Source organism: Muscardinus avellanarius (assembly GCF_963383645.1).
Source record: "Muscardinus avellanarius genome assembly, chromosome: 3".
NCBI lineage: Eukaryota > Metazoa > Chordata > Mammalia > Rodentia > Gliridae > Muscardinus > Muscardinus avellanarius.
Window position 1 is genome coordinate 101,442,944 of NC_137788.1, and position 19,486 is coordinate 101,462,429.

General features: G+C 47.7%; 1 protein-coding gene across 1 annotated transcript; it reads left to right on the forward strand.

The window, feature by feature from the left end:
• Positions 1–490: 490 nt before the first annotated feature.
• On the forward strand, positions 491–18,407 carry WNT2B (Wnt family member 2B; the record flags this gene model as incomplete). The annotated part of the gene is made up of 5 exons (XM_080692578.1): positions 491–660; positions 8,328–8,548; positions 9,543–9,820; positions 11,825–12,089; positions 18,178–18,407. The coding sequence occupies 5 exons, from the start codon at positions 491–493 to the stop codon at positions 18,405–18,407; spliced, it is 1,164 nt and encodes a 387-aa protein (XP_080548704.1).
• Positions 18,408–19,486: the final 1,079 nt, after the last annotated feature.

Genomic DNA, 19,486 nt, shown 5'->3' on the forward strand with positions numbered 1-19,486 from the left:
GCAGCCCCTCTGCTCCGTGCGCCTCGCCATCTTCCAGGGGGCGCCCAGTGAAGGGCGCTAGGACCCGGGCGGCGTCGGTAGGGACGGGGCGCCCCGGGGCTGAGGGGCGCGGGCGGCCGGCGGGGCAGGTGGGGCGGGGGCGCCGGCCACACCTCGGGCGCTCCGCCGGGCTCGGGCGGGGCCGCGGGAGGCCGCGCGTGTCCCGGCCCCGGCCCCGCCCCGCGCCGTCCAATGAGCGCCGGCGGCTGGAGGGGTGTCCGCACGCCCGGCCCGCGGCGCCACTCCGCGCCCCGGACCCCGACGCGGCGCCTCGGCTCCCGGCCCGGGTTTCCCCACGCGCGACCCGCGCCCTCGGGACGCTGCGCCCGGCTCCGGACTCCACGTGACCCCGGGTCCCCTGCCGCCCGCGAGCCCCATGGCCACCCAGAGGTGAGGCCGGAGCGGCCGGAGTGAGCCCAGACGGCGCCCCGTCCACGCCCCTCCGGGAGCTATGCTGAGGCCGGGGGGTGCGGAGGAAGCCCCGCTGCTCGCCCATCGGCGCGCCCGCGCCCCGGCCCCCGCGCCCCCCGACGTCTCCCCGGCTTCGGCCCGCTTCGGTCTTGCCTGCCTTTTGCTGCTGCTACTGCTGACTCTGCCGGCCCGCGTAGACACGTCCTGGTGGTGAGTGTGGCTCTCGGGGTTGGGCGGGCGAGGCGCGGGGTCCGAGAGGCTGGAGGCGCCGGGAGGGGAAGGAACCTCCAGCCCCGGCCGGGGCTGCTCAGGGCCCAGGCTGTTGCTTGGATGGGTTAGAGGGGATGGGGTAGGGCTCCCACTGATGTCGCCAAGTGTAAGGACGCCCGGTGGTTGAGGCTCTCTAGGCCCACATGCTGTGCCCTTTACTCCCCCTCAAGCCCCGCACGTAGGGCAGAAGTTACCTTAGGGTAGTTCAAGGAACCAGTCGCCCTTCCTGGGTCTGTGGTGGCCGTTGAGCGCGTCTTCATCCACCCCCCCCCCCTTGGGGAGGTGGAGAAGGGGCTGCTGGCAAGAACTTGCATGCCTCTGCTAGGCTGCCCCTTACGAAACTGCGGGAAGGCTTTGGTGAGGCAGCAGCACCCAGCTCGAGCTTTACAAGTGAAACTGAGGCAAAGACTACCCCCATTTAAACCCCCGCAATTAAAACAAAACACTTGTTTTAACTTGGGTGTGCACTGTCTGGGCATCTGTTTTCAGACTAGAGCCCTGTGGAGGTCGCTTGGAACTTTGATGTCTCCCTCCCTTTTTTTTTCCCCTCTAGATGACCCCAGATCCTGTCTCTCCCCTCCAAGAGCCAGAGGCTTCTGGAGTCCCTAAGCACTAAGAGACCCTCTCCTCAGATCTCTCCCAGGCCAGACAACAGACACCTCACAAGAGGGCAGATGAGGCATTAAGACCCACTTTATGGCTGGAAACAGTGGTGCACACCTTTAATCCTGGTTACTGGGGAAGCAGAGGCAGGAGGATCCCAAATTCCTGTTTATGGAGACCCTGTCTCAATATGAAATAAAAAGGGCTGGAGGTGTAGTTCAGTGGAGAATAGGCAAGGCCCTGTGTCATATCCCGTGTGTGTGTGTGTGTGTGTGTGTGTGTGTGTGTGTGTGTTGGATCCAGTGATGTATGCTGTGTGTTCCTTTCAAAATCCCCCCCACCCCCGCCACCCATATTGCTCCCCAGCCCTGGATGGCATCATCCCTTCTTATCCCAGGAAAAAGCTGCTCTCCTTCATCCTCCTCTACCTTGGGGAGGGGCAGGGCAGGGGGAAGAGTTGGACTAAGATTTTCATCTTCTCTATATCTGCCCCCCATCAAACTGACCTCCTGGACTGGGTTAGTGCCCTTTCTACCATGCAGTGCCCCTTCCTTTCCTTACTTGGTCACTCCTCCCTTGCAATCAACACCCATCCCCACCCCCCGCAAAGTGTGGTCTTTTCTCCTCTTGCACCCTGTGGCTTTCCTCTTGACTTGGAATCTTGGCTGGAAGGGTGAGGGGTAGCTGGCTGAGGGGCCAGCCAGCTTGGGCTGCAGATTCCTATCATTTCAAGATGCGTCTCTCTCCATCCCCACCCCCTACCCCTGTTTTCCTGTTGAAGAAAAATCTCTCTTTTGGATCTTTTTTATCTCTGAAGTGTTGGGGAAAGCAAGGAGGGGGGTTCTGGATGGGGGAGCAGGCGGCCTATATCTTACATCTGGCTTGAAACATTCCTTTAGGAAGGGAGAGGGGAAGAAGGGAGACAGGAAAAAAGCCTTTCAACATTCAGAGTGAGATCAAAGTCACCCTTTACCTTCATGGCTCCGTTTGTCTGGGGACTTACCTCTTCAGGGTCTCTGCTGAGAGAGCATGAGAGAACCCCATAAGTGACTGCTGCCTGCCTCTAACTAGACCAGATGGCAATTTGCTTTTAGGCTCTCTTGGTTGCTTCTTACCAGTATGGGATGGGTCTTAGCGACCAGTTGGTGTTTAGATGAGGAATTGTCATCCTGGTAACTTCCGCATCTTTGTAGTAGTTCCTTTAGGTTCTAGTACCCAAGTGAGGTTCTTTATAAGCCCCCATTTCTTACCCTTGGCTACTCTCCTCCCTCATTTCCTTTTTACATTACCCTCCCCACCCCACGTGGTTCATATTAAAGATTTTGGAAGAGCCGGGTGTGGTGGCGCATGTTTGTAATCCCAGTACTTGGGAGGCTAAGTCAGGAGGATTGCAGGTTCATGGCCCCTCGGCTACTTAGTGAGACCCTATTTCAAAATAAAGAAAAAAACATAGGGCTGGGGATGTAGCTTGGAGGTAGAATGCCCCAGGTTCAGTCTCCTGTCACACACACAGACACACACACACACGTTTTGGAAAAACTCTCTAGATGTAAGAGTTGGCAAGGGAGGTAGGTGGCACAGAGGGGCTTAGCACTCATTCCCTGTGAAGTGGATGAAGGCAGCACCAAGGCCAAGGTGGGCAGTGGAGGCCGAGGTCTTTTCACTGTCCCGAGGCTTCTAGGGTACATGGAAAGCTGATTCCTGAAGGTAGCTCAGGCCCCCAGTGTGATTATGTCGCCCTCAAGGAAAACCCTAGCAAGATTGACAACTGTTCAGCCCCTGAAGGAGACAGCTGCTGCTGACTTAGTGTGTGCCCATGTTCTACCCGGGAGTAGAAGGCCAGTACTATCACCAGCTCACAGTGGGATCTTTCTCATAGCCGACATTGACCTTCCTCTCCAACCACTCCTTTCCTCTTTCTATCCCCTTAACTCGCAGAGGAAAGGAAGGTTTCTTCATAGTCTATGACAAACACCCTGTTTCTATAGGGGACATTTGTTTTGTGCTTTCCTGTCCTACTTTGCAGGTGATGGATGTGGGGAATCACAGGAGCAAAACTCTTTATGGGATCACAGGGAGAGAGAATGGTATCTTATTAGACTACTGTCACCAATGACAGGTGACATTCTTAATGTCTGTCTCTCCCTCTCAGTACTAGGAATTGAACCCAGGGGAATTCTACCTCTGAGCTATACCTCAGTCCTATTTATTTATTTATTTTTTTTAAATTATGAAATGGGTTCTCACTAAGTTGCTCAGGGCCTTCCTAAATTGCCAAGGCTGGCCTTGAGCCTGCAATTCTCCTGTCTCAGCCTTCCAAGTAGTGGGATTACAGGTGTGCACCACTCTACCAGCTAGCAGTTGACATTTAATGAGCCCTTACTAGGCTCTAGGCACTATGGCCAAGTACCTCATGAGCACATTCTTTAATTACTAGAATAACCTAGTGATGTAGGTACTATCATCCCTATTTTAAAAATGAAGAAAGTGGCTGGGCATGGTGGCACACACTTGTAATCCCCGCGCTTGGGAGGCTGACACAGGAGGATTGTGCAGGTTCAAAGCCAGCCTCAGTTGGCTTAAGAGACCCTGTTTCCAAATAAAATATAAAATAGGTCTGGGAGTGTAGCCTGGATGTAGAAGAAGGCCCCTGGGTTCCACCCCCAGTACCACCAAAAAAAACCAAAAAAAAACAAAAAAAACAAGAAAGTGAAGGAGAAGAGAAGAGTGCTAAGAAACTTGCTCAAACCAGGCATGATGGTATACAAGGCTGCAGTAGGTTCACAGGTTTGAGGTCAGCCTAGGTAGCTTAGCAAGACCATGACTCTAAGTAAAAAGAGCTGGGGTGTGCCTCACTGGTAGTGCATTTTTGGGGAGCATGTAAGGCTCTGGGTTCAATCCCAGCACCTCCAAAAAGGAAAAAGAAACAACAAAACTTGCTCAAGTTTACAAGATTTGGAGCCAGATTAGTCTACTAAGAAAACACTGCATGCCTCTCACCCTTGGAATAAGAATGACCTTGGGTTTTGGAGTCAGGTGACTTTATTCATCCTAGTTTTCCTCTGACTTGCCTTGATGGACATAGTGTTATAATCTCACGTAAAGTTCCTGAACCTCGCGGTTCCCGACAGCCTCAGCTACTTAGCAAGGCCCTTTGCAATTCAGTGAGACCCTGTTTCAAAAATAAAGACCAAAATAGAATGCCCCTGGGTTCAATCTCTTGTCTTTCCTCCTCCCCCCCCCCTTCTCTTGCTGTGTGTGTGCGTGTATGTGCAGAAAAATGTTTTGTGAATGTTATGAATGTTTTGGTAGTAGGAATAGATTTGGGGGCTGGAGATGTGGCTTAGAGGTAGAGCAATTCCTCTGCATGTGTGAAGTCTTGGGTTCAATCCCCAGCACCACAACCACCACCAACAACAAAAATAAATACATAAAAGGAATGAAGAAAAAAAGAAAGAATAAATTCAGAAAGGTGAATAGTTTCATTTCCATGTCCAAAAGTCCTGTATGTGCTGTGATGAACCATGTATATATACTAGGAGATGTACACAAAGGTGGGGGGAAGAAAAGAGGATCCTGGCCTCGTTAAAATAACAAAGACAGCTGGTGCAGTGCCGCATACCTCTGATCCCGTTACTTGGAAGGCTGAGACAAGAGAATTGCAAATTCAAGGCCAGCCTCAGCAGCTTAGGGAAACCCTCAGGAAGTTAGTGAGACCCTGTTTACAAATAAAAATAAAATAGGGCTGGGAGTGTATCTCCGAGGTAGACTGTTCCTGGGTTCAATCCCCAGTACCAAAAATGAAGGAAGGACCGAAAGAAGATAAAATAGCTGCAGATACACTGGTAATGTTGATAAGGAGTAAAACTATAACTAAAAAGTTTATGGCTTGGTAGCACTCTTGATTGTAATCCTAGTACTTGGGAGGCTGAAACAGGAGGATCAGGAATGTAGACAGCCTCAGCTACTTAGTGAGGTCCTTGAAACTTAATGAGACCTTGTTTCAAAATAAAGAATAAAAAATAGGGCCGGGGATATAGCTCAGAAGTAGAAAACCCCTGGGTTCCACCCCCAGTACTGCAAAACAATTTATGGCTGGTTAGGGGGAGATGGAAGCTGGGGATAAATCAGAGCAATTATGTGTTTATTCATCAAATAGCTATTGAGTATGTACTATGTGCCAGACACTGTTTTCAGTACTGGGGATACAGATGTGAGGAAAAGAAACATAGGGCTAGGGGCAGGGCTCGGTGGGAGAGTACTTGTCTAGGCTCTGGGTTCTATTCCTACTACCCCCTTCCCTCTCCCAAAGGGGGGAAAAAAAGACAAAAGCAGGAGACAGAAATCCCTGCCTTCATGGTACAGTGTATCAGAGTCCGCTTAGGACCCTAGTGATGTGCAGATTCTGATTAAGCTGGCTTGGCCTTGAGGTTGAGGTTCTGCATTTCTAACAGATGCACCTAGAGCTGCGCATTGGCTACTGCTGTTCTGGGGTCTAGTGGAGGGATGAGTCACTTTGTCAAAGGAAGGAATGTGAATTGGTCAAAAGCAGGTGAAGACACAGCGATCTGGTACAGGAAGCTGGGAAGGAAGTAAAGTAACTTCTGAAAGGGGGCACTAAACTGCAGTCACTGGCATCTGGCACCTTCTTCCAGACCATGAGCTGGGGGGTGCTTCAAACATCTTTGTGCCCTTAAGAGCTGAACTCAGTGCTTGGCACATGGTAGGTATTTTGCAAGCATTTGGTGAATTGAGAGGGAGATGGGCTCAGGCTCAGCACTCGGAGGCCCCCTCACTGACTGTAAGGGCCAACTACTGGAGAGCAGGCACACTCCATGCTCCGCAGTGTGGAAGCATTTACCATAAGCATGGTGGTAGAAAAAATTATCTTCTCAATCTTAGATACTGAACAGATGTTCCCACGCCCATGGAGGATGTAATAAGAAGAACCTACGTGGGCTGCAGCAAAATGGATTTAAGTCAGACCACAGGAAGGCTTTTTTGCCAGTTTGGCCTGCCCCGCTCCAGGCTGTCTCATGAGGGCTAGATTACTGGTCTCCCATTCCCATCCAGCCCCCCTCCTCCAAGCTTTGGGACACGCATGCGCGCACACACACACACACACACACACACACACACACACACACGCACACGCACCCATTGTCTAGAGCAACACTCTGGGATTGAAGAATGGTGGTGAGACAGGGACAAGCTCCAACTCCAAAGTCTTGATTCTCCAAACAAAGCACCAGGGCGAGTGGGTGTAACTCCAGGCTATGCGTCAGGCAGCCCTTTCCGGCCTGGCCCAGCCTGGGTGTTTATTTTGTTTGTTCCTGGAAGCTGCTGCCCTGATGGACAGTGCCGGGGACACTGATTCCATGGGATTTGTTAGCGAGGGCCAGCCCTCTCACCCCTCCCTTGGGACAGATGGGGCCCATCAGCCCTGCTGAGTTCCCGAAGAGGCAAGCATCAGCCCTCCTAGTGTTTGTGTGAGTGGGTGTCACCACTGGTGATCCAGCCTGTGGGTGAGGGCTGGCTGTGGGAATGCGTGGGGGAGGGGACACAGGCCCCAGACCGGCTAGCTTTGCCCTTCCCCCACCTGCTGCCGTCCCTTCTCACCCACTTCTAGGCCCATTTTGGGGCTGTTCCCAAACCACTGGCTCATTCACAGCTCAGACCAAAGCTTTTCTGTCTGCAGCAGCAACTGCTTTCGATGGCTCCTAGTGGTTCAGAAAAGGAGAGAGATGCCCAGCAAATCAAGGAAGGTGTTATGGGGTAGGAGAAAGAAAGGAGTGAGAAGCAGAGCTGGGCTGCTGAGCTGGAGGAAGTAGGCTTTTGGCAGCCTCTTAGGGAAAGAGGGTAATATGCTCCTATTTCTCCCTAACATACTCTTCCTGAGCCTTGTGGTGAAGCCCAAGGCTAATAGTGTTTGAAAGAAGAGAAGATATTGCCTTGAGTTGGATATGGTGGCACACGCCTGCAATCCCAGTACTTGGGAGGCTGAGACAGGAAGATCGCAGGTTCAAGGAGAGCCTCAGCAACTGAGGAAGACCCGCAGCAGCCTAGTGAGATCCTGTTTCAAAACAAAACAAAGCAGAACAAAAAGGCTCAGGGTGTAGCTTGGAGATGGAATGCTACTGGGTTAAATCCCAAGTACCCCCCCTCCAAACCAAAACAAAAAAAAAAAAAAAAAGAGAGAGAGAGAAAGAAAAGAGGCCCTGGGGTCAGGCTTGGTGGTCAGTCAGTACTTCTGGAAGGTTTAGAAAGGAGGATCTCAGATTCAAGGCCAGCCTCGGCAATTTAGTGAGACCCTGTTTCCAAATAAAAAATTAAAAAGGGCTAGGGACAGCAGCTCAAAGGTAGAATATCCCTGGGTCAACCCCCAGGACCAAAAAAAAAAAAAAAAAAAAAAAAGGAGATCTCCCCCTTTGGACTGGGAATGAGGATTTATTTTCAGCTGCTTGAGTCTAACTAGAGCCATAAACATTACTCAGACTTGTCCCCTATGTCTCCTCCTGCCCGCCCCTCCCTGTCTCCATCTCCCTGCCACCAATCCTGCCTTCATGGACCAACCACTCAGGATGGGCCTCTTACATGTGGGTGTAAGAGTGTTGTCTCAGACCCTCATTTTGTTAGTTTATTTTCCTGTGAGGATTTTAATGTTTATTAAATAAACAGGCAGTGGGTTTGTGTGACATACCCACAGCTTCTGTGTATATGACACATGCCTGGCCTATGTTCTGGGAGTGTGTGTCACTTTGGCCTTTGGCTGGGCAACTAGTAATGGTGGGAGACCACTTAATTACTCTTTCTGCAACTGTATAACTATTTCTCCAGAGCTTGTGGGGAATGGTTCTACCCATCAGCCTTAGAGAATTTGGCTTTGGGGGAGGGGAAGGGCAAGGAATCTGACTAAGGTCTAGATATCAAACATCCTTCCTCGTTTCCCCCTTCTGATGTAGAAAAGAGCTGGATGCTTTGACTGGGCCATCTCCACCTTACAGGTACATCGGGGCACTGGGGGCCCGAGTGATCTGTGACAATATCCCTGGTTTGGTGAGCCGGCAGCGGCAGCTGTGCCAGCGTTACCCAGACATCATGCGCTCGGTGGGCGAGGGGGCTCGAGAATGGATCCGAGAGTGTCAGCACCAGTTCCGCCATCACCGCTGGAACTGCACCACGTTGGACCGGGACCACACGGTCTTTGGCCGTGTCATGCTCAGAAGTAGGGGCCTCTTCTGTCCTGCTCCAGCTCCTCCCCTTTCTTTGCTTGGGGAGGGGCAAGTGGGAAGGGTAGGCAGGATGCCCTCACCTTTCTCCCACACAGGACTTCATGATCAGAGAGACGACTGTGGCAAGAGCTCAGGATATAGCTGGAAACAGATCCTTAGTACTTGGATTTGTAGGCGGGGCTCCTCTAAATCCCTGTGCTTTGGGATGATGGGACAAAGAGCATTCCCTAGCACCTCCCCCCATTTTCTCTGTCCTCTGGTTCCCCAGCCCATGTGGGCTCCCATGCACTGTAAGGCTGAGGACTAGCAATAGCACCTCTGGTTCTTGCCATTACCACCATCATTACCATACCCTGACACTCCCAACACTACAGTAATGGGAACAAAAGATAAACAGAAAGGTGATATGTAAATATTTGGAGAGCCAGTGGATTGGCCCAAGCACAGCCAAAAAGCTAAGCAGAGCTAGAGAGTGGAGTAGGAGAAAGGGACTGAGATGGGAATTGGAGGTGTCAGGGAGTGATGAGTCATCTGCCCTTGAGATTAGGGAAGGGAGGAGGACAGAGGGGAATGTAGCAAGTCTCCTTAAGTAGGCTGCACCTGGGCTGGGGTCTGCATTGTAGGGGAACTGTCCAGCACAGTGGGCCTGAAGAGCCTGGCGTGTGGACTTAGGCAGGCTTAGCTACACTAGTGCTGCACTCAGTGAGAGGGGATGATTCACCATGAAACTTTCCAGTGGAAGGACCCAGGAAAGTTGGGAGGAAACAAGAACATAGGCCAGCCCAAGAGGTTAGTTGCACAGTGAAGTGGATGGAGACTAGTGAGGGCTGAGGGAAGAGGTTGGATATTCTGGGGGAATGCTCTTGGAAAGAAGGAACCATATACGGCATGGCTCTGGGAAAGAAGAGAAGTTTCTGAGGCTGTGTGGGCTGAGGAAGGGGACAGACATGGACCTCTTCCCTGAAATACACCTCTCTGTTTCTCTAGGTAGCCGGGAGGCAGCATTTGTATATGCCATCTCATCAGCAGGGGTGGTCCACGCTATCACCCGTGCCTGTAGCCAGGGTGAGCTGAGTGTATGCAGCTGTGACCCATATACCCGTGGTCGACACCATGACCAGCGTGGGGACTTTGACTGGGGTGGCTGCAGTGACAACATCCACTATGGTGTCCGCTTTGCCAAGGCCTTTGTGGATGCCAAGGAGAAGAGGCTTAAGGATGCCCGGGCCCTCATGAACTTACATAACAACCGCTGTGGCCGCACGGTCAGTACTTATATCTCTTGTGCACATTTATATTTGCTGGGTGTGAGCAGTTTGTGTGACCATCAACCAGATGTGAAGGTTTCTGGATCATTTCCCAAATCCCCAACATCCTGGACAGGAGCACTAATGCAAGGGAGCCTGAAAATGACTGATTCAAGTAGGTTTCCATATAGGAATAATAGGAATAAAGTAGGAAAAGGTGGAGAAAAGAAGTTTGCTTTTTCTTTTCTTTTTTTTTTTTTGTGGCCCTGGGGATGAAACCCAGGGGCCTCTACCTCTGGGATACACCCCCAACCTATTTTATATTTTATTTTGAAACAGGGTCTCACTAAGTCGCTGAGAGCCTCACTAAGTAGCTGAGGTACGATCCTCTCGTCTCAGATCCTCCTGTCTCAGCCTCGCAAGTGCTGGGATTATAAGCGTGCGCCACCATGCCCTGCAGAAGTTAGCTTTTTTTTTTTTGTGGGTGTGGGGATGGAACCCAGGGGCATTTGACCTCTGAGCTACACCCCCTGCCCTATTTTTTTATTCTTTATTTTGAAACAGGGTCCCGCTGAGTTGCATAGGGCCTCACTAAGTAGCTGAGGCTGGGATTACAAACGTGCGCCCCCATGCCCGGCTTAGAAGTTAGCTTTCTAAAGATGAAAAGAACTGCCTTCATAAACACTGAGAGAATAAGAGTTTGTTCAAGTCTTATTGATCACTGTTATTTGAGCACCTCATGTATACTGTGCTGTAAAATGAGGCACTACAAAAGCAGAAGGCATGGTGCTTAGCATGGTAACGTGTGAAAACTAAGGCATGTGCAAGCACACTATAATCATAAACAGATTTTTTTTTTTTTTTTTTTTTGCGGTACTGGGGTTGGGACCCAAGGGCATTCTACCTCTGAGCTACACCTCCAGATCTATTTTCTTCTTATTTATTATTATTATTATTATTATTATTATTATTATTATTATTTTTGTACTGGGGATGGAACCCAGGGACATTCTATCTCCAAGCTACAACCGCAGCCCTATTTTTTATTCTTCTTTCTTTTCTTTTCTTTTCTTTTCTTTTCTTTTCTTTTCTTTTCTTTCTTTCTTTCGTGGGTCTGGGGATGGAACCCAGGAGCGTTCGACCTCCGAGCTACACCCCCTGCCCTATTTTTTAATCTTTATTTATTCTTTATTTTGAAACAGGGTCCCACTGAGTTGTGGAGGGCCTTGCCTCACTAAGTAGCTGAGGCTGTCCGCGAACTGCGATCCTCCAGTCTCAGCCTCCCAAATGCTGGGATTATAGGCGCGCGCCACAACACCTGGCTCTTTCTCTCCTTCCTTCCTTCCTTCCTTCCTCCTTCCTTCCTTCCTTTCTTTCTTCCTTTTTCTCTCTCCCTCCCTCCCTTCCTTCCTTTTTGGTGGTACTGGGGGTGGAACCCAGGGGCTTTTTCTACCTCCGGGCTATACTCCCAGACCTATTTTATATTTTATTTGGAAACAGGTTCTCACTAAGTTGCTGAGAGCCTCACTAAGTAGCTGAGGCTGGCTTCGAATCTGTGCAATCCTCCTGTCTCAGCCTCCCAAGAGCTGGGAAAGCATGCACCACTATGCCTGGCTTTATTTATTTTGAAACAGGGTCCCATTAAGTTGTGGAGGGCCTCACTAAGTAGCTGGGGGTGGCTGTGAACCTGTGATCCTCTTGTCTCAGCCTCCCAAGTACTGGTATTACAAGTGTGTGCCACCACACCTGTCTCTCATAAAAAGAATTCTATGGCTCTATGGTCCAGCAGGCTTTCATGACAAGCAAAGTACTATTGGTCCAGGGAGATTTCCTAAAAGAGGAGCTTCTTTAATTTGATGAGGAAGAATGGGTGGGGTCTGATGTGGAAGAGAACCATCAAGGGTTCTAGACAGCCAGGACCAACAGATGTCAGAGCATTCCTGCCTCAGCCCCAGCCATGGCTGAAAAGAGCCCTGAATTGTTCTCTTCTCCTACTTGCCTCTTCCTCCCTCGCTTCTGCAGGCTGTGCGGCGATTTCTGAAGCTGGAGTGTAAGTGCCATGGCGTGAGTGGCTCCTGTACTCTGCGCACCTGCTGGCGTGCACTCTCAGACTTCCGCCGCACAGGTGATTACCTGCGGCGACGCTATGATGGAGCCGTGCAGGTGACAGCCACCCAGGATGGTGCCAACTTCACAGCAGCCCGCCAAGGTTATCGCCGAGCCACCCGGACTGATCTTGTCTACTTTGACAACTCCCCAGATTACTGTGTTCTGGACAAGGCTGCAGGTGAGTATGGGAGTGAGCGGAGACATGGAACCCCAGTTCTCAGTGCAGGCACCTCTGGTTACTCACATTGTGTCCAGTCGCAGGAGCTAGGAGAGGGGTTCACGGGAGGAGTCAGTCCCCTCCCCACATTAGAACATGGTCATAGATTGGTGCCGCAGTCCACCCAGCCCCATGCCCCAAGTGGAGAGGAGGTCACACAGCTGCTTGAGGTCATGAATCACTGTCTTACATTCCCAGCACCTAGGATACCATAGGCACAACTCAAGAGGATGTTTAAATGAAGTCACCTGTTTTCAATTCTAGGCAACGTATGGGCTAAACAAATATAAACTATAGCACTAAGGCTTTGCCTGTTAACAGTCTAGATAAAAGAATGAGATTGGGAACTGGGCGTGGTGGCGCATGCTTGTAATCCCAGTGCTTGGGAGGCTGAGACAGGAGGATTGCACAGGTTCGAAGCCAGCCTCAGCTACTTAGTGAGGCTCTCAACAACTTAGTAAGACCCTGTTTCTCAATAAATTATAAAATAGGTCTGGGAGTATAGCCCAGAGGTAGAAAAGCCCCTGGTTCCACCCCCAGTACCACAACAAATAAAAAAGAAAGAAAAAAGTGAGATTGGTTTAGGGATGTGGCTTAGAGGTAGAGTGCTTGCCTACCATACATAATGTCCTGGGTTCTATGTCCAGCACTGACGAAAACAAACAAGAAAACAAGAGGTAATGGGTAAACAAATGCAACAACAAAGAAAGATGACTAGGTAAAATAAAAAAAATAAAAAAAAGTTTATTTGAAAATGTGAAATTTAAGCTGCCCCTTAAAGGTTGAAGATTATCTGGATAGCAACAAAGAACAAAATAATAGTTAAAGGTATGTTTTAAACACAAGCAGAGTAGTCAGTGGGAGCACATGCCCTGCTTAAGGGACAGAGCAGATCAGTCTGAGTAGAGGTTTCTGGCAAGGGAGACTCGAGTTAGATAGACCAGGATCAGACCATGAATTATCTTGAAAAGCTCTATCTATCCATTTAAGATGTTAAAATGGAGTCAGGGAAAACAAGGAAAAGGAGATCCCTACCAAAGACAGTGTCTCACAAAGCAGCAAATGGTTAGTAGCAAGAAGAAAATAGTTGTTTTTTTATTTGTTCCAGGTGGTGGTGTTGGTGGTGTTGGTGGTGTGTGTGTGTGTGTGTGTGTGTGTGTGTATGTGTGTGTGTGTGTGTGTGTGCGTGCACGCGCTGTGGTACTGAGGACTGAATCAGAGGCATTCTACCTCTGAACCCACCTCCAGCCCTTATTTTTTGTTTTCAATCAGGGTCTCACTAGGTTTCTGAGTCTTGCTATGTTACTGAGGCTGGTATCAAACCTGTGATCCTCCTGTTTCAGCCTCCTAAGTACTGGGATTACAGGCAAGCCCCACAATGCCAGGCTTTGTAGTGGAATTCTTGGGAATGCTGGAAGGGCTAGGGTATTCCCCAAGAGAGTGGAAGTTATCATCCTGGCTCAAAATTTCTGGTTCAGAGAGGTTAAACTAGTAGCAACACACAGTTCAATAGAGCTGCTTCTTTTGTGGTTACTGTCATGAGGCTCTCAGGCTCTTGCATTAACACTCAGGACTTCAGTAAGTCGGAGCCAAAACCTCGGCTATTTTCATTCATCACTGTCATTCCTAGAAAGTCAAGTGGCTTAGAGCAAAACTGTACAGAGGAAGATAGAGCTTTTACTCAAGTATCAGAGAAAGTATGTGTACTTTTTAGAGTGCTAGAAGAAAGGAGGTTGGGGGGCCCTGCTGACTATTTTCTGTCACTAGGTGTGATGTTTCCCACATAGCCTAATTCAGAGGATTAGGCTCTGGATGTCTGGAAATAAATCCATAACATCCAAGGTGTACGCTTTTTTTTCCCCCTTAGTACCAGGGACTGAACATAAAAGTACTCTACCACTGAGCTATATCCCTATCCCTATCTATTTATTTATTTATGGAACCCAGGGGCATTCTACCTATGAGCTACACCTGCAGCCCTATATTTTATTCTTCATTTTGAAACAGGGTCTCACTGAGTTGCAAAGGGCCTCACTAAGTAGCTGAGGCTGTCTGCGAATGGTGATCCTCCTGTCTCAGCCTCCCAAATGCTGAGATTACAAGCGTGCACCACCACGCCCGGCTCCTTTTTATTTTGAGAAAGGGTCTCACCAAGTTGCCTAGGCTGATATTAAACATACACTGCTCCTGCCTCAGCTTCCCAGGTGTAAGCATATTTACCATGCCTAAAACATATCTTTGTGGTTTATATTTTTTTTGGAATTGAGAGTTGAAACCAGGGGAGTTATACCTCTGAGCTATATCCATATCCCTGTTTTTTATTCTTTATTTTGAAACAGGGTCTCACTAAGTTTTGGAGGGCCTAAGTAGCTGAGGCTTTCTGCAAACCTGTAATCCTCCTGTCTCAGCCTCCCCAGTACTGGGATTACAGGCGTGTCCCGTGCCACCATGCCTGGCTAAATATACCTTTGAGGAAGGATCTTTGGAGTTAGGAGGGAGGATGAGTCATATATGTGTTAATTTTTATCAGAGGCATAAAATTAGGTTTCATAAGCCCCAAAGTGGGTCCTGGAATTCAAAGGGTACAAATCATGCCAGGAGTATGGAGCCAGGTATTCCCTCCACAGCAGTATTGTCCCACTGAACTTTCTGTGATGACATAGTATTCTCATAGCTGTGTTTTTCAGTACAGTAGCAACTAGCCATGTGTGATTTTTGACTACTTGAAATATAGCAGTTCCCCCATCAGTAAATGATATATTCCAACATCTCTAGTGAGGGTCTGAAACTGCAGATAGTAGCAAATCCCATATATACTATGTTTTCTCATATAAACACACCTATGATAAAGCTTAATTTTTAAATTAGGCACAGTAAGAGCTTAACAATAACTACTAATAAAATGGAATTTTTTTTTTTGTGTGGTACTGGAGATCAAGCACAGGGTGTTGCACATAATAGACAGTCACTACTACTGTATACCCTCAGCCCAAATAGAACAATCTTTTTTTTTTTTGCAGTACTGAGGATGGAACCCTGGGGCATTCTACCTCCGAGCTACACCCCCAGCCCTATTTTTTAATCCTTTATTTTTGAAACAGGGTCTCACTGAGTTGCAAAGGGTCTCACTAAGTAGCCGAGGCTGTTCTCGAACCACGATCCTCCTGTCTCAGCCTCCCAAATGCTGGGATTACAAGTGTGCACCACCATACCCGGCTAGAACAATCTTAATCGTATACTGTAATAAAATCTTAAAACTTATGAGTTACTTATTTCTGGAATTTTTCATTTAATATTTTTTCGACTACAACTGACCAAGAGTAGCTGAAACCACAGTAAGTAAAACCACAGATAATGGGGACTACTATATCTCTAATGTGACTAAGAAATTAAATTTTTAGATCAGTCTTAATAGAAAACTGAAAGACCACGTGTAGCTAGCTGGTAGATACTACATGGGACAGTACAACTCCAGAGTGTACATGTTTTTGGTGCCCAAGAAAAGGACTTAAGACTCAGCTATGGGCTGGATGTATATCAGTGGCAAAGTACTTGCAAAAAGTACTTGGCTTGCAGTGAGCACATCTTAGGTTCCATCCCTGGTACCAAAAAAGAAAAGAAAAGAAAAGAAAAGAAAAGAGAAAAAAAAAGACCTAGCCCTAGGAGTTATGGGAATAACACATATATAGAGAATAATATGCCCAGCATGGTGGTGCGTGCTTGTAATCCCAGTAATTGGGAGGCTGAGATAGGAGGCTCACATGGTTTCGAAGCCAGCCTCAGCTACTTAGTGAGGCTCTCAGCAACTTAGTGAGACCCTGTTTCCAAATAAAATATAAAAAATACATCTGGGATTATAGCCCGGAGGTAGAAAGCCTCTGGGGTTCCACCCCCAGTACCACCCCCCAAAAAACCCAAACCAAACCAAAACAAAACAAAATATCAGAGAATAAAAATAAAGCTGGGGGTATAGCTTGGAGGCAGAATGCCCCTGGGTTCAATCCCCAGTACCACACATACATAAAAAGAATAGCGTGTGTGTATGTGCATATAAAATAACATTTTTATATATGACCTAGAGCAGTGTTCCCTAACATTTTAAATTGTATACTCCTATTGTTAAAAAGAAATTGAGCAGGCTGAGAAAGGAAGATTGTGGTTCATGGACAGCCTCAGCTACTACTTAGTGAGGCCCTTTGCAACTCAGTGAGACCCTGTTTCAAAATGAAGAATAAAAAATAGGGCTGGGGGTGTAGCTTGGAGGTAGAGTGCCCCTGGGTTCCACCCCCAGTACTGCAAAAAAAAAAAAAAAATTGAGCATGTACCTCTACTATATGTATATTTATTTATATATATTGTTTTAACTATACTATATGTATGTATATAAGAAGCCCTCAAATAGGTATTTTATTCTTTTTTTCTTGTGGTACTAGGGATGGAACCCAGGGGCATTCTACCTCTGAGCTGCACCCCCAGCCCTACTTTTTATTCTTTATTGTGAAACAGGGTCTCACTGAGTTGCAGAGGCCTCACTAAGTAACTGGGGCTGGCCACAAACCTATGATCCTCCTGTCTCAGCCTCCTAAGTACTGAGATTACAAGTGTGTGGCACCATGCCTGGCTAAAAGAGGTATTTTAAACTGAAAGACAAATATAGAAGTTCTAGCATTTCCCCCCTATGTTGTAGTGAACTTTGCAGACTAGTGCTATTGAAATTAGTTAATCTACTCTTTCTTGAATTTCTAGGCTAGTCACTTTCCCTTCTTTGGGTATTTTTTAATAAAGGAAAAGGTTGGAATGGGTTTTTTATGTTCCAACCCATCTAAAATTCTGATTTTTTATCTGTTGATAGGATCTCTGTTTTTTAAATCTGTCAGAATAAGGTACTGAACATTCCCTATTCAGGGTGAAAACATCAGACCTACCCTTTAAGAGTCCCTGTATTATAGGGGGATCACGCAAGGGACATTTCTTAGGAACTCCTTTGGGATATCCCTCCAGCCAGTCTTGCTAATCAGTTCACTACTCCCACTGGACAGAGATAATTTATAACAGTCCACCAAGATGTGATTATTATGTCCATTTTCATATGAGACATTAACTGACTTGCTAAATCACACAGCTAAGAAGTGGCAGTACTGGGAGTTGAACTCAGACAATCTGATGTCAAGGCCCATATTTTTAGTGGACATACTTCTCTGTATAGTACAACTTAAATAAAATATAAACTAAGGATCAAAGTACTAACAAGTTGTAGTTGGATTAGAATTGTGTTAAGACTTCTCAGAAGAGATAACTCATAGGCTAAGTTTTTACTGTTGTTTTACTTTTTTTTTTTTTTTTTTTTGGTACTAGGGATGGAACCCAGGGATACTTTACCACTGAGCTACATCCCCAGTCATTTTTATTTTTTTTATTGCAATACTGGGATGGAACCCAGGGGCATTCTACCTCCAAGCTCCACCTCCAGCCCAATTTTGGTTTCTTTCTTTATTTTGAAAAAAGGTCTCAATAAGTTGCAGAGGGCCTCACTAAGCAGCTGAGACTATCCACAAACCTATGATCCTTCCATCTCAGCCTCCAAGAACTGGGATTACAAGTGAGTGCCACCACACCCAACTTTTATTTTTTATTTTGAGACAGGGTCTTGCTAAACTGCCTGGGCTGGCTGTGAACTTGCAAGCTAACAGTCCTCCTGCCTCAGCCTTCCAAATACCACTTTTTATTATGGAAAAATTTGAACATAAAGTAGAAAACCCTCATCCAGCTTTAACAATTATGAACATTTCAGGGTTAGATTTTCAGAGGTTTTAGAAATATGTATTGGTAGGGAGAGTATTACAGGTGAAGTTATGGCTTTTATGGAGCCTTGCTGGTAGGAAGAAATAAGTCTGGTGCAGAAGGCAATGAAGAAATGATCATTCTGGCTATTGATGTATCTTCAGAACAGGAGATTTTTACTGTCTCCTTCTGAGATGTGGGTAAGGGTGTCTAGAGCGGCTGGAATAAGAGGTAACTTTGTTCTTACTCCCTCTCTTCCCCAACCCAGGTTCCCTAGGCACTGCAGGCCGGGTCTGCAGCAAGACATCTAAAGGAACAGATGGCTGTGAAATTATGTGCTGTGGCCGAGGGTACGACACAACTCGAGTCACCCGTGTTACCCAGTGTGAGTGCAAATTCCACTGGTGCTGTGCTGTGAGGTGCAAGGAATGCAGAAACACCGTGGACGTCCATACTTGCAAGGCCCCCAAGAAGGCAGAATGGCTGGACCAGACCTGAGCACATAGATACCTCACTCATCCCTCTACTTCAAGCCTCCCAACTCAAAAGCACAAGATCCTTGCATGCACGCCTTCCTCCACCTTCAACACTGGGCTGCTACAGCTTCTATTTAAGGACTTGGAGAGTAACCCAGAGGGAGCATGGTGTCCTGGCTGATTCCTTAGCCCTGGGACTGAGTTGATAGGGGATATAAGAAACCAAGTGGCTCCCCAGTTTCCCCTCTGGAGGTTTGAAGGGAGAGTAGAAAAGATGGGTTTTCAGCTGCACTAAAGTACCTGGTAAAGGCTCCTTTTCCTCTCCCTTGCGCTGGTCCCCAATACTTCTTAGGTGTATAAGAGGAAGGTATCTGGAGACAGCTTTCTTTGATCCTACCCTGTTGAGGGTGGATAGGACAGAGCTGATACTGCATGTCCCTTTCTTGGACAGCTTGATCAGATTTTCTGCTGCCTCAGGAGACATTCTTAGGCTATGGCATTCTACTATCAAGAGCCTAAGATTGCTAGACAGAATTAACCATAGTGAATAAGGTTCCATTCACATGCTCACATGTTTATAAACTACTGTGTTAAAGAGGGGAAATCACATAACTATACAAACACATATTTTCTTTCCTACCTACATCAGATGGCACTTCTCTGCTCACTTGCTGCCTATTCACCCAGAGGTGCCATGCAGTGGTTCCCATGCCTGAGAGACCATAGAACACCATAGAGCAGCACTGAAAAAGTAATATAGTAAGTCTGACTAGGCTTGGGATCCCCCCCCCCATGCATTATTCTGATGGGTAGCTAGATTTGGGAAACACTAAGTAAAAGATAGGTAACTCATAGAGGGTGGGAGAGGGTAAGTGGGCCTGATCTCAAAGGCGACATGAGGCCATCACTGTATACTGAAAGGTTTTTTTTTTTTTAAATTTGGAAACAGGGTCTCACTAAGTTGCTGAAAGCCTCACTAAGTAGCTGAGGCTGGCTTCGAACCTGTGTGATCCTCCTGTCTCAGCCTCCCAAGCGCAGGGATTACAAGCATGTGCTACCACGCCCGGCCTTAAGTTTTTGTTTTTTGAGACAGGGTCTTAG